Genomic DNA, 15,013 nt, shown 5'->3' on the forward strand with positions numbered 1-15,013 from the left:
TGTTCAATTCAAGACCACTATGAAATACATGTCTCTAAGTGTGCTCTGTAGTTTGTGCTATACCGGTTTAAGGAGCTGTAGCTGTGTAGCCTACCACCAGAACCCATAAACAGAAACACATACAGTACATATCTCTCTAATTGTCATCAGTCACCAAGCAGGAATCTGTTACTGGTTTTCTGAGTGCGCCTGTGGTGACAATTATTCGTTTGAACCTGCTCGATGTTACCTGAAGCCAACCACTCCTACACATCCAACTCTTCCAAATTGATATATGACAATATCTACTTTCGATCACGTGTCTGCGGGGCGACTTAGACGGATTGCGCGTCATCTCGCCTTCCCAAATTTTTTCCTTCTGCTGCAGCTCGTATCCAAAACATCTATCTATAGTTCGGAGTACGAGAGAGGGAAAGATGTTTAACTCGGTGAATCTGGGCAACTTCTGCTCCCAGACGCGCAAAGACCGGACATCCGAGTTTGGGGACAGGACAGGCTGCGCGTCCAACATCTACCTCCCCAGCTGCACCTACTACGTCCCCGAGTTTTCTGCCGTCTCCTCGTTTCTTCCACAGGCCCCGTCCCGGCAAATCAGCTACCCTTATTCCACAAATCTGTCTCAAGTACAGCCGGTACGGGAAGTTTCATACGGCTTGGACCCTGCTAGTAAATGGCACCACAGAAGCAATTATGCATCGTGCTACTCGGGAGAGGATCTGATGCATAGGGACTGTCTTCCCCCATCCACCATGACAGAAATGCTTATGAAAAACGAGAGTGTGTACAGCCACCACCATCACCATCACACTCATCCGGGCTCCAATCACCCCTCCACAGGTTTTTACTCCGGCGTGGGGAAAAACAGCGTCCTTCCGCAAGGTTTCGACCGCTTTTTCGAGACTGCATACTGCAGCAGCACGGACAATCAGTCAGACAGTTGTTTACAAAAGGGCGAGGGGGGAAAGCTGGAAAGCGACGCCCAGCAGCAGCAGCCCATAGCCTCTGTACCCGGAGCTCCGGAGCAGGAAAAAGACCCAGAAGATGAGGGGGAGCATACAAATTCAGGCTCGTGCACTTCTTCCTCCGCAACAACCAAGGACGGGACCGCCAACAAGAGCAGCCACTCGAGTAGGTATACCGAAGCAGTAAAATGGGGGAAGGTTAAGGCTAGCCCGGTGTTTTGTCGGTCAGATTTTATGTGGAGTTTTATAAGCATTCAAAGGATTTTATTATAACCCTACAAAGCTCTTTCTTGCAACGAGAAGATTTTTTACGATGGGAAAGCGCTTTGAAAAAAAAGGGAATGTTATACACAGACGCCTCTATGGTGAGAGTCTGTGAAATGTTTAAGAGAGAGCTATTGTGACAAATGTTAACTTTGATCATGAACTTGCGTTGGGCATTTTAAGGGATTTTCTCGTCGGGCAGTCGAGAGTAAAAACCAATTGGGCAGAACATTGCTTTTGGCGTCTTGTGAATTTTCTTTTAGCACCAGGTTTGCCCGCAAAGGACATGCTGCACAGATTATTACACACTTTACGGTTAAATGCGTTCCTATCTCTCTAGATACGAGGAAGTCCAGATTATAGATATATATATCCATCTAATGAGAGATTAGAACCGTTTCCTCCATTAACAAATAGGCAGTAAATTAATCGGCGGCAGAGAATCGAGTGTTTTGCATCGTCCAGTCTAATGAGGAGAATGCATACGTCTGCAATTTATGCTATTTCCTCAGTAGCTACTGAAAGAAAGGTGAAGTCTAACTCCTTTTCCTTTTGCATCACCTCTCTATAGATGTCATTTTAATGCAAACTGGCATTACTGATAACTTGAATGACCAGCATTAAGTAAATTGATGCTTGATTTAAAGTACCTAAATTGATGTTATTGCATACATGCCCCTTTGGTGTTTAGCCTCATGTACATTGCATTAGCCCAGCCAGGCTGTAGATACAAGCTAACTGAGGCTACCCCTCTTCCTCCCAGAAAACAATAAAATAAATCTATTTCCCCAGTCACCTGTTTGATAAGAAGTTATAGGGCCACAGAGGTCTGCAGGACGCTGCAAACATGAGCGATGCATTGCAACTCACTGCCAAAAAGATTGTGTAAATTGTTAGTTCAGCTCCAGAGGAATGTGACGCACATAATGCGGTTAGATACTTTTGTTGTTGTATATTTATAACAGATAAACACGTACTTATAGCCTGTAAGTTGATATTATTTCCTCCAAGTGATTCGAATATTTAACACGCTTTATGGATGTTTGAACTGATAGCCTCGGCCACTTTGCTTGATGAATGTTGATTGAAATGTTATCATTACTAATGCCACTGACACTGAATTCTTAGCATCTGGTCCTATGGTCACCACAGCACTACGCTTTTTTTGTCTCTTTTTTTGTAGATATTATTATTGTTGTCAATACTCGTGAGGTTGTTTCTCTTTCCCGTGAAACTGAATTTATTTGAATTTTATTTTATTTATTTTTTCTTCAGCCACTCCTCGCACACGGAAGAAGAGGTGCCCATATTCCAAGTTTCAGATTCGGGAGCTGGAGCGGGAATTCTTCTTCAATGTTTATATCAACAAAGAGAAAAGGCTTCAGCTTTCGCGAATGTTAAACCTCACCGACCGCCAGGTTAAAATTTGGTTTCAGAATAGAAGAATGAAAGAGAAGAAGCTGAGCAGAGATCGCCTCCAGTACTTCTCTGGGAACCCTCTATTGTGAGCAGGAGCAGAAAGTGTCACCACCTTGGTCAGTGACATTAAGGCCTATACTCTTATCTCATTGAGTTGTAATCGTGGGCATAACCATTTTCTAAAGGAGCCCATCTCACCAACGGTGCAATGTTAAAGTGGACAGTGGGAATGATAGGCCTGCATGGGATAATGTCGCCATTTTCTTATTGCCCCACGGGCGGCGGTGAATTTCTAGCTGGTCCCCAGTAAGGCCTACATGGTTAAAATAATCATTTATACTATGCTGTTCTTGAATATGTCTCTATTTATCACGATTCTCCATTGTGTTTATTATATTGTTCATATAGACATATTTGTTGTTAAAATAGGCTATCAAATGTAAAAAACAAAACAAAAACAGTTTGAATCCTTATTGCGCAGACAACGTTTAGCTCTTTCCCGTCCCTCTGGTCTATGTATATAGTATATCATGATCTAATTATTTCTCGACCAGAGAATGGACAAAGTAAGGCAAATCTATTGGCTACATTTTTCGCCATGGAGAACTGTGACGTCCAATCTGTGAAAGTATATCCGCCAGCCTATGCAATGTGCATTCGTGACTGTAAATAGGTGTATATGTTGAATTTCCTTTACCCCATCCCTGCTGCTATCTTTCAGTACACTGCCCATACAAATTAAACAGCTTTAACGCCAACTCTCGTTCAATTATTTGCTTAAAACATTGGTGCTTTGGATTCCAGAGAGTATGAACAGATTGTTGGCCTGTATATCGTTAATATAATACATATGAAATAAACACAAACGTATAGGCAAACCTCAACGACTTTGTGCTTTTTCTGCTACCATTATCACAATTACCATTACTGATATGCATCTATTCTTGACAGCTGCACTGTTTGCTGCTTTTGCTGGGTTGTGAGTCGGAGCGTTATGGAAATAGCAACTGCCTAAAAATGTGTGTATAACTTAGAACTATTGGCCGACTAACATGCGCCCACTTTTAACTAGTTAATGGCCAGTTCATGCTGATACACACGTTGCGGATTTGGTAGCGGTTGTGAAAGTAAGGATGTCGGCGGGCCTACGCTTGCCAGATTTTCGTCTATTTTCAGGTTCCTCTGAAAGATCATGTTTACATTTCAGCAAGCGTGTTAAACGAAGATAGAGCCCAGATATTATAAATGTAGAGAAAGAGAGTAGAATGATAACCTCGTTTAGTGCCCACTAAATGGAATCGCACTCTTGTAGTCTAGACACTGCCATAAAGACAGAGGCACTAAATGGCTATTTCTTTCTCTTAATTGCACCGTCTGTTCAGGGGGAATGGCGTTCACTTCCGCAGTAAATAGTAAACAAGCAAGACTGGATGTCCGAAAGGGGCGAAACAAACTCACCAAGAGATTTCGACATGAACTCGGTCTGTATGTAACGTCAAACCAAACCCCCTCCCCCTCTGCCTACAACCGCAATGTCCGCCTCTCTTCTAATCTGAATACCCTGTTGGAAAACCTCCTCAAATCCAGTTATTTTCCAGAGATTTTTGAAGACATTTTAGTTACTTTTAGCTTTTTATTTTCTGAAGATCTGGCCTGTGAAAGACCTCGTAAACTGCTAACGTGTAGCTGCTCAGATTCACCCAAGCGTTTTAATTAATAGTCTTATTTGTCTGAGCTGACCCCAAACCTCAGCCTATTTCAACACATCAGTTATTCATAAATTACTTTTTGACTTATGGCCCACATGAGTTATAGCAAGCGATAGCTAGGGGAAAATAAATTATAATTCACATTTCTTTATTTAAATGTGTGTGTGTGCGTGTGTGTATTGAGCATAGGCCTGCACGTGTATTTCGAATGTGTGTTCCCGAACATATGTGCATGATGATTGCACGTGTGCATTAACTACAATTTGTAATTAAATGTAGTCTTTGAACTTCAATAAAGTCAAGGCCTTCACCTTTAACCTGCTGCAATAAAGTGGAATCAAGGAGACACTTTAGCCCGGAAATGTGTGTAGCTGCGGAATGGGCCAATAAGAGTGAGTGGGAACAGAAAATGGAATGTGTAAAGAGACCAACGTTGACCCCTCGCATTAAACTACAGCAGGTAACTTTACCAGCTTAAGCACGGCCAGTAAATAGACTTTATGGTCCTTGTTAAATGTATACATGGTCACGCATGAGACGTTTTAAACCATGTTGGTATGAACTGTAGAACTATATTTGTATTCTCGAAAGTAAAAAAATAGCATGTTGGCGTGTGGCTGTTGCAGTGTGCATCTCGTAATAGGTGGATCCGTAAGTGCAAACATGACGGTTTGTGTGGGTGTGTCGAGTTCAGTCAGTGCAGCCTTTGATTCCTGACTTTTGATTTGACTCCTGCTCAGGCTGCTGTGCATGGTTGAAATAGATTTGACAGTGCAGTTTAGTGCTGGGTTCTGTATTTACTCCTGAGTGTTTATTTGTTGTTAGGTCCAGTTTGGTTTCTTTTGAGTTCGGATTAAGGTTTTGTTCCGGGTTATATTATTTGAATGTAAAGAAAGAAAGGGAACGGAACACGCTTATAGGTTGTATTCGCATGATACGCATGAAGTTATTTTCTTTACAGGAATTTAAATCAGGCTCAATCTGCATATGTCAGTGTAATATCTGACAAAAGAAAGGCGAAACACACTACCGGAGATCAAGGCTATAGGAGCCCCTCTCTCGCCACACCCACCAACCTTGGCCCTGGGACGGTGACGTGTGTAATTTGTAGGTTTCCAACACACAACGTCACTAACGGAGAGAGCCGCGCTGCAGAGGCTTCTGTAAATGTTGTCTATCAACCACACGGGGGCCAGGAGTCTCCCGGCCTCTGCACTATTTTGTTTCCTCAACGGGATCTTGAAAACGTTTCCTGAGATGGATGCCTCGGTGACATCAGAGTAGTAGCCTATTATGAGTCGTATGGGCTGCATTCTCTTTTGTGATGTGCTGTGGGACAGAAGTACAGTCCACTGTGCTGGAATGCAGCTCCTGCCATGTGTCAGCTTGGCTTGGGTGTTGTGGTGAAGGAAAATGGCGGTGTGTTTTATGTAGATGAGGCAATCCAGGAGGGAGAAGATATAGACCAGTGCCATAATAATGTAAAAAGGAAAATTGATTCATTCAGCTCCATAAAATCTGAGGAATTGTTTTAAAGAATCTAATTTTTCGATCTGATGCTACAAACTATCAATAATACTTGATTTTATTTTGAAATACAACTAGGCTATAAACAAATAATCCAGAGGAGAGTGTATATATGGACGTGTGAGTGTATTATACTGTAAATCTACAAAAATAAGATGGAAAAAATACAAACCGCAGTATATTCAGAAAATATAAATCTGCAAAGGTCGATACTGTGTTTGTAGCTTTTACAAATGTTTTGTTGCGGATATAAGGAAATCATTTGTAAAAATGTTCGTGGTTTTAACTGATGTAAATATGGGAGTTCTCTGCACATACTAATCACGGGGCTATAGGCTATTGAATGGTGTTATACTACAGTGTACCACTCACATCTCAGCACCTTTCCTGTTCTATATTGGGCCATAAAACAGTTCGACGCTGTAAAACGAACTCCTGCTATTGCTGCAACCAAATAACTCTCAACACGCTTAAATTTACATTAGCGTATTTGTACGGTGCTATTAATTTATCGTCGCCCCCAAGTTTGGTGTGACAGTTATTTATAGAAAGTTTGAAGTCAGATATGGCGGTGGTGTATATTTGGAGTGCTCGTCAGTGGCAATAATGTAATAGTTCTACCGCTGTACTTTGATGCCAGTTACCACTCTGGTTTTTAATTAAGAACTTACATGATTCTGGCACCATACATTTGCTGTTGCGCACGGAGTTGACAGCAGCATGAAAGAGGACACAAAGCAGGACCTCTTCACGTCCAACTGGAAAGATATTTCAAAGGCTGCCAGAAGCAAATTAGTTGTGTCGCCCCAGTGGCTCCTGATTAGTCCAATAAGGAAACCAGTTACTTTGCATTCTGTCCCACAGCATTCAACACCCCTACCTGTTTGCAACATAATAACAGCCCCTATAGGTTTGAAAGCAATTGGACGACAATTTAGTGGCGAAAGTGCTGACTTTAGTTTAGACAAGTGTATAGACCGTGTACAGTTGGAGTACACTTCGTGTGTGTGTGTGTGTGTGTGTGTGTGTGGGGGGGGGGGGTGTATTTGTGTAAAGCCCAGGGTAGTTTACACGGCACTGTGTGTATGTGTGGGAGAATATTATTGAAAGTTTAATGGTCTCCAACACAGTTTACAGCATGTAGCCGTTACACGTTTTTTAAAAAGTGATTAAAAAAACAACTCAAATGATGCATGTAAAACCGTCCTCACTGCAAGCTTAGCGTCACTTGAAACGGACCAAAGCAGAAATGACATGATTAAATGTGTAGCAATATCCTTGTGGAAAACAAGGTTGCGTTCGTGTTTCCATGAGTGAAATAAACATCAAAGAGCAGCAGAGTGCACAATTGGTTATGCGAGCAGAAAGTTGCATGCTCGAGGCTTTTCTTCATTTTTGAATCGCCGTTTTTTTCTTAATTCTCACCACAAATACGACTCCTCAACTCTATTATATATTCTGTAATTCCTACTCTTGGGGATCGCATCATATCATTCTATTTCCTCACAAACTGTTTACTTCTCTCACTTCTGAGATATGAACCATTGTATGTGGGCACGTTGCGTGCACGGTGTAAACCCAATACACAACTGCTTTTTTCATTTGTGCGATGATAATGTCCATTCAATACAATACCGGCAGTGCTTTCGAATCACAAACTCATGTCTGTGGCGTCATAATGCAAATTTACACTAATTTGAAAAGGAATCACTCTTTAGAGCTCAGTTCTCCTTGATAAGTTGTAATTTGTTTTTATGTGCATGACTTTTTTTGTGCTGGTCTGAGTTGAAGCCTGCAGGCTGGTGTGAATGTGTCATGAAGCCGTTTTTTTGTGTGTCAGCGTTGTGAGTTTGTGAGGTGGGCTTCATTAGGTGTGGTTATTAATGTGTCCGCATGAGGCAGACGGTGTGTGGGTCACAGAAAGATGGAGTGGGGTAAGACTATCCTTAATAATTCCTTATTCCAGGATTTTCCTGTTCTTGGGTGAAAAACGTCATTCAGGATGTAAAATGATCAAGAACTATACAACTTTTACCTTACGGCTCACAGTTTATAGTTTATATTATGAGCTTTATAAGGATTTCATGAGCCCAAGATGTTCTCCACACTCGTAAGACCAGTTATCCTTCCCTGTATCATCAATTAATATAAAAATCACAAAAACTAAAGAGGCAAGTCTTTCATCGGTAGCTATGATTGGTCCTATTTCTTTCAGGGAATGTTGGGAATGTGGAGTGACCACAAAGACGCTGTATTGGTTATTTTGAATATTTATTTCATTCAGTGTATCACGTGCAAATAACTGTCCTGTCTCGTCTTGACACATCACTGAACACATGCAAATGCAGACAAATATTCAAATACACACCTTTCTAATAGAGCCTTTCTTGCCCTTGCCTTTGAACTGAAAACACAGACGGACAGGCGTGCGTGCACATCTAGCACGAACCAAAGAGGACGCAAGGACCGCATAGCTGTGGCGAAGAATTTCACCGATTCATTTGTTTATAGAGATCTGTTAGTAATCCAATCTGAAATGCGGATGAGACATATAGCAGCTCTAAAGCCATAGGTTTTGTAGGCCTATAGCATATACGCATTTGTGCATTACCGCAGCATCGCTGAACATTTTGTGGCCATTTTATTAAATGGGCAATTATAGAAATTATACATCTAGAAAATATTAAATTAATTTTACAAGCTTCATGCTGTTTTTTTAAACTTTGAAACCCATCGTTTTTTTTAAATGAAGCGAGAATGAGAATGTGAGCTTTCTGGAGCAACGTGTCAGTATTTGTGAGAACTGCGGGTTTGTTAGGAACTGATGTCCGAAGGTTTAGCCTACTGACTGAAGCACAGAAAACACTTGATACGAAACAACACGGAACGAAGACAACCGTGCATTTTCACTTGATTTACGGAATGAGAAAATGTGGGCTGAATTTGGTTGGAAACTAAGTTTAATTTACAAAGTTTTCACACACTGAAACAGATTATCAATATACCCTGTCTGCAGACAAACTGTTGTGCATTTTATAGTTGGTATGAGACATTACAATGACGTTAGTGTTCTCATGTGTTTAAATTGAGAAGTTTTAAATAGGTTTTGTAACTATGACGAGTTTAACCTACTAATTTTGTGTTATTCGTGTTTCCTTTTAAATATAATTGTTGGTTTCGGCTGCAGCAGAGTATGCTACTGATTAATATGTACAATTTTTAAGTTTTCACCTGATCAAGACATATTTAAACAAATCACGACATCTGAATGGTTTTGAGGAGAGGCGAATTGAGACTAATCAACATTTGTTTTCATAAAATAACGTCTCTCTGCATGAATAGTCCTTTTGTTGAGAGAGACGCACTTAATTCACCCACCAGCTCTTCTGACACACAGGCTTAGAATAAAAACATTACCAAAAACGAAAACGCCAAGACTGTTAATTTCAGATAACATATCGAAAGCACCTGTGAATCAAGAAGAAACATCCCGAAAACAGGATTGTGTGTCACAATAGCTCAGGTCTGCAATGAATTATTGATTAGGCTGTACGATGTTTTGTGTCAAAAGATGAAAGAAACATGCTTGACGTCTTTCTGTATGGGTTACCATTTACACCCCAATAAAATACATCTCCTTGTAGGCCCACCATCCACTAGCGAACAAATTCCATCGTCAAGTTAATATTTAAGTTGCTAATTTCAAGAAGAGAACTAGTTTAACTGTCACACGCGGCTTTATGAGTTGGCCCAAGTGAACTCGGCTAATTGGTCTAAGAATATCTAATACGTTTGCTTTTGGAAGAAGTGTGGTGTAATTCAGTCGGAGTGGTAAAGTAATTTCTATAAAAATGCAAATGAATAATCTGCGGTTTCCGGGGCATACGGTTTTCGTAATTACTGTATGAAATGTGTGACTGTAAATCTGCATTTCGGAAGATATCACACAATCTTAAGTTTAGTAGGTCAAATGCACAAGTGACTGTTTTAATTGTTAGCCTATACTTCACAAGGTCAAGGGGTAAATCCTTGTCTACAATTTAGTTTTGTACTTTTTTTTCCAGTTTAAAATTCTTAAAGAAGTTTGCATCTCTCTTCAGATTTTCTTTTGGATAACACACCTGCGTACAGCTTACCTCGCCGAATCGGTGGCAACAACAAAGCAAATCGACGAAAGCAAACAAAAAGAACACACACAATATGAACTCTGTCTTATGACAACTCCTCGATTGCTTCTTATCCACAGCGCTGGCGCCAGGACGTGTTGTGTGTTCTATTTAGAAAGATAGATAGATAGTTTATCTATCTATCCATCTAAAAAGAACACACACAAAATGAACTCTGTCTTATGACAACTCCTCGATTGCTTCTTATCCACAGCACTGGCGCCAGGACGAAAGGAAATCACACTTTGACTAAATTCATTTTCTTTCAAACGTCTGAAGTTCTGGACTGAAACCGATTCGAAATACTCAAAAGCCACGTCGTGCCCAAAAAAATCCTGCTGCAGCCGCCGCCCTTTGTTCCCCCTGATGCGGGCCTGCTGTCCTAACCAGGGTTCGATCGCTAGGTGGCAGTCTTGCTCCACCAAAAAGCCCCCAGGTTCCCCAACTTGACCGCGCTGACGTCACGTCAGTCTGGAGCGTCAAGGCCACTTCCACGCCGCTATTGGTCTGAAAATCACATGACATGTCTCCCAGCATCCATAATTATGTTACTGATATTTTTGCACCTCCTCCAAAAGATGTCAGCATCATACTCTCGTTATTCTCCTGGAGGAATCCCGTAGTTCAGAGCAGTGCAACTCACCAATCGACTACTGTGTTGCCAAATGCAAAAAAATGTCATGTCCGAATAATATAGCGCCCGGTAAATTCCTGATGGATTCTTTAATGGGAGGCTCATCTTCCTTCAGGGGTGAGGGTTATTCCAGCAACCCCGGGATGTACATCCACTCAGCTGCAGAGTACGGATATTCAGTGATGAGAAACATTGGCAAGGTAGGACCAGCTTCACTCTCCAAAAGAGACGAGGTTTCTCCGGGCGGAGTTCCGCTCAGCGGCTTCCAGGATGCGCCCTACCTGCCGGCCACATGGACCCCGGGCTCCAAAACCAGCAGGGAACAACCTGTTGCCCAGTGTTTACAACCCTGCTCATTTCCAGTGGGCAACGTCAAAGAGGAGGCGTTTTGTTGCCTCTATCAGGATGACAGCAATAAGGGGAAGCAGACAACAGAGTCGGCCACTTACATCCGTCTTGGGGACAATAGCTGCCGGCCTGAGCAAACCGCCTCGTCCAGCGGCTGTTTCCAGGTGTACAACGGAGAGAGGCCGCAGCAGGACGACCAGCAGTTCCCCTCCGGCTTCTCTCTGACCCACTTGGCGACATCTGTTGAATCAGCATCAGAATCGACAACAAATTGCAATAAATCGGCGCAGGAGACAGCGAGGGAGGTTTCAAAGACAGATGAGAGTCAGAACAGGAAGGAAGAGAAGGCCAAGAGTGACAGCTGTTCAGATAACTCGGATGGGCAATTAAAAGGTAGACGACTACTTTAAACCCCCCCCCCCCCCCTCCTCCTCCTCCTCCTCCTCCTCCCTGACACGCACACACGCACACACACACACGCGCGTACACATTGACGCATGTAAACGCATACACAGAAAACTTGCAGACTACCACACGTGCATTTATTCTATCAGTGTGTGCACGCTGTGTTGTGTCATAACCCATTACTGCTGACTTGTGTTTGATCGCAGTCATATGGGCTGTATCAAACGCTGTGTGGACATTTGACAGCCTCGCATGGGGTTATGGTGCCTGAGGCATTTAACACCTTTCCATTAATGTGAGAATATGAGATGGGCACGTTATCATTGAAATAAACACTCTCTCACACACACACACACACACACACACACACACACACACACACACACACACACACACACACACACACACACACACACACACACACACACACAAATCACTACTTCACTTTCTATCTCTCTCTCTCACGGGCCATTCACATTGTGAGACATAACCATTTTAACAGCACCATTTTACGCACCAAAATGGTGGTATTTAGCCAACATACAATTATTCGATGTAACGATAACTCTGGATAATTCATTCCAGTTTTTTGACAACTAAATTATTTAATTTAAAGTGAAAATCCACGTCTGAGTATTATCCTTCATCTCCTTCATGCTAACAGCGGCAGCTTGACAATAATTAACCGAATTAGTTTTTCCCCCGTTTGACAAAACCATGCACGAATATGTATGATTAGTAAATTAACAGTTTAAACGATTTAAAAAAAATAAACGGTAACGTTCAGTTAATAGTGTGTTAAATACACACACATAGTATTATTGTTGTTGTTTATAATATAACACTCCTAATAAATGAGTGTTATAGCTCCAACTGATGTTATTGTACATTCCTCTGCCTTTTGTCTTTAGCTGTTATTTTAAATTTGTTTCAGTTTTCGGCGTTATTTATGGAGTTAGCTTCATACATGTCGACCAACAAGCTCGTTTTATTTTAATTTAATTGGAGGATATACATACTTGTGGTGTGTGTGTGTGTGTGTGTGTGCCCTGTTAATCCCATATGACTGAATTCAATGTTTTGGGTAATGATTAAATGTGGGCCCCGACTGTTCACATTAGGGTAATTATTACTGTAACTTACATTGTGTGTGTGTATACGTGTGTTTGCGTGCGCGTAAAAGAGGCGTTATTCCCAAGAGTCTGCAACCTAATCAAGAAATTAACTGAATGTGCAGCAGTGTGATTTCCCCTATCACTGACATGCCGTGTTTCTTTGTCTTTATTTATTTATTTCTAGACATATATATTTATTTATTTTAAAAAATGTGGTTTTATGCTCCTTTTGTTTTGGGGTGGACCTCCGAATACATGATTTGGCTCCGGTGTGCAAAGCTAATAACATTTTATGGGAGTCTGAGGTCCCACAGACAAAAGAAGTGCTTGCACACCCTACTTTGAGTTGATCTAATTATCGCTGTACACCACACAAAAGAAATTTGCAAGCAGAAGGAGAATGTGGCCAAAGGTGGGATGTTCAGCGTTGTTCATTTGTTCAAGTGAATCACGGAGAGTCCATACCCAGGTAAATCTGCTTTTTTCTAAGCTACTCTGTTTGATATAGATGATCGCTATATATAGGCTATGAATGTGCGATATGGGCGTGTATATAGCATCGAGTGTATTGATAGAGGTTATGAAGCTGCATAATGATCTCTGTACAAAATGGATCCGGATGTGGCCACAGTTGCTCATTGTTGTCTTTCTCTTGCTCCGGTAGCTGATTTATCCGCGGAAAAGACTACGGGAAGCTGGTTAAAAGCCAAAAGTGGAAGGAAGAAACGGTGTCCCTACACAAAGTACCAGACGCTGGAGCTGGAGAAGGAGTTCTTGTTCAACATGTATCTGTCTCGGGAGCGCCGCCTGGAGATCAGTCGGAGTATCAACCTGACTGACAGACAGGTCAAGATCTGGTTCCAAAACAGACGCATGAAGCTCAAGAAGTTCAACAGGGAGAGCCGAGGAAGGGAGCACAGTGCAGTATATAACTATTCCTGAAGATATTTCTATACGTTCACATTCACACATGCACTCATACACATGCACATACACGCACTCACACACATGCATGGACATGACAGATAGACAGACATGCACGTGTCGTCTTTTAATGCATTGAATTATCATTTATAAAATTTGTCTTTGTGCACGCTACACAGATTCACATGCACACACGTCGTGCCTTCCGCTATGAACTATAAAACGCTGCTATACCTGCAGACTTTGGTTCCAGGTGAACACTTGCAGGAGCATTGGGACATTGAGATATTACCTTGAACTGATAATTATAATCCAACATGAAGCAACCGAAAGGAGGAGGCAATATAAAGCGGTCTATAAATAACTCGTGGCATTTAGTTTCACTTTGCTGAGCTGGAGTGGATGTTTAGCCCCTTTTGCAGCTTTTTCGCTGGTGTCTGTTGCTGTGGCATATCCGTACAGTATGATGTGCATGCACATGACAATATTAAGCCATGCCATCGCAAACGATTCCTAAACAGTAAAAGGAGGGGTAAATGGAAAGGTATTACCAACTTTGTCCTTCCTCTGGCATAGTGGTGCAAATGAGAGGGAGGGAGACACACTGCAGATGAGAGAAGTAGATCATGGCAGTTTTAATAGAAGTGAGAGACCATAACGTTGATTTAAATATTATCCAGGTGACCACAGTAAGTCAAGGTCATAAAATTCTAATGTCAGGTTCGCCCTGGAAAGCGTTGGGGGTGGATTTTATGATCTGCAAATATAATGTGCTGCAGCAGTAAAGATGCGTAAAGGTGTGTGTGGAGGACGGCTAATCCATAGCAGAGACTGCAATGTGCAGGATCCGGCCGAGGCGCTGGGCTGGAAGGAGCAGCCGCCTCCGCCCGGGATAATGGAGCTTCATGGGAGTAGGAGATAAGAAAGATGGTGGATGAAAGGGACAGCGGCCGCGACGGCTGCAGGAACAATAATAACAACAGGCATCACGGCAAACACGTGGATAACTGAACGCACCGGAAGGCGACTGCAGGAGGCAAGTGAAGGTAGGACTCAAATGTTACGTAATATTTTTATTTCCTGTTTTGGAGAGTATGCAACATCTGTCAGGGGGAGCTTGACAGCTCTTGTGGCGCGCATTGTGCACGTCTGGACACGTCGATAGTTTATATGTTGTGGATCAGTCTGCGTTTCGCTGTTTGCTTGCTCACTGTAATCAAAATGCTGTTTGCTGATTATTATTATTTTTTTTTCTAGTTCCTCACTTTTTTCTGAAGTTTTGCTTCTTTGGAACGGATGCATAAATTGCTGTGCTGCTGCTAAAATGCTATTTATGGAATTAGAACAATACCATTTTAAGGCGGACACATTTTTTCATGAGCAAACAAGTAAAGCCATGGGCATCTGGCTGTATACGTTGTTTACAGGCAGTTATTAGAAAGTAGCTTGATTTCAGCCCTACACCATGTTGTGTTTTATTGTGTTGGTACTCGCCTTTTTCTCTTTGTGCTGAATAGTATTAATCCTCTGTTGGCTTTTG

The 15,013-nt window shown here is 41.9% G+C and overlaps 2 protein-coding genes across 2 annotated transcripts in view; both read left to right on the forward strand.

Moving 5' to 3' along the window:
* Positions 1 to 274: 274 nt before the first annotated feature.
* hoxc11a (homeobox C11a) lies at positions 275 to 3,513 on the forward strand (the record flags this gene model as incomplete). The annotated part of the gene is given in 3 exon segments (XM_079274230.1): positions 275 to 409; positions 411 to 1,128; positions 2,502 to 3,513. Coding segments are annotated over 3 exon segments (1,086 nt in total). The 3' UTR covers positions 2,735 to 3,513.
* Positions 3,514 to 10,707: 7,194 nt separating this feature from the next.
* LOC306781246 (homeobox protein Hox-C10a-like) overlaps positions 10,708 to 15,013 on the forward strand; it is a 52,367-nt gene continuing 48,061 nt past the window's right edge. The window contains exons 1-2 of the mRNA XM_079274002.1: positions 10,708 to 11,422; positions 13,214 to 14,519. Of these exons, the coding sequence (XP_079130128.1) occupies positions 10,723 to 11,422; positions 13,214 to 13,491 (978 nt within the window). The 5' untranslated portion in view covers positions 10,708 to 10,722 and the 3' untranslated portion in view covers positions 13,492 to 14,519. The remainder of the gene's footprint in view (positions 11,423 to 13,213; positions 14,520 to 15,013) is intronic.

This window comes from Melanostigma gelatinosum (genome assembly GCF_949748355.1).
Source record: "Melanostigma gelatinosum genome assembly, chromosome: 8".
Classification (NCBI taxonomy): Eukaryota; Metazoa; Chordata; class Actinopteri; order Perciformes; family Zoarcidae; genus Melanostigma; species Melanostigma gelatinosum.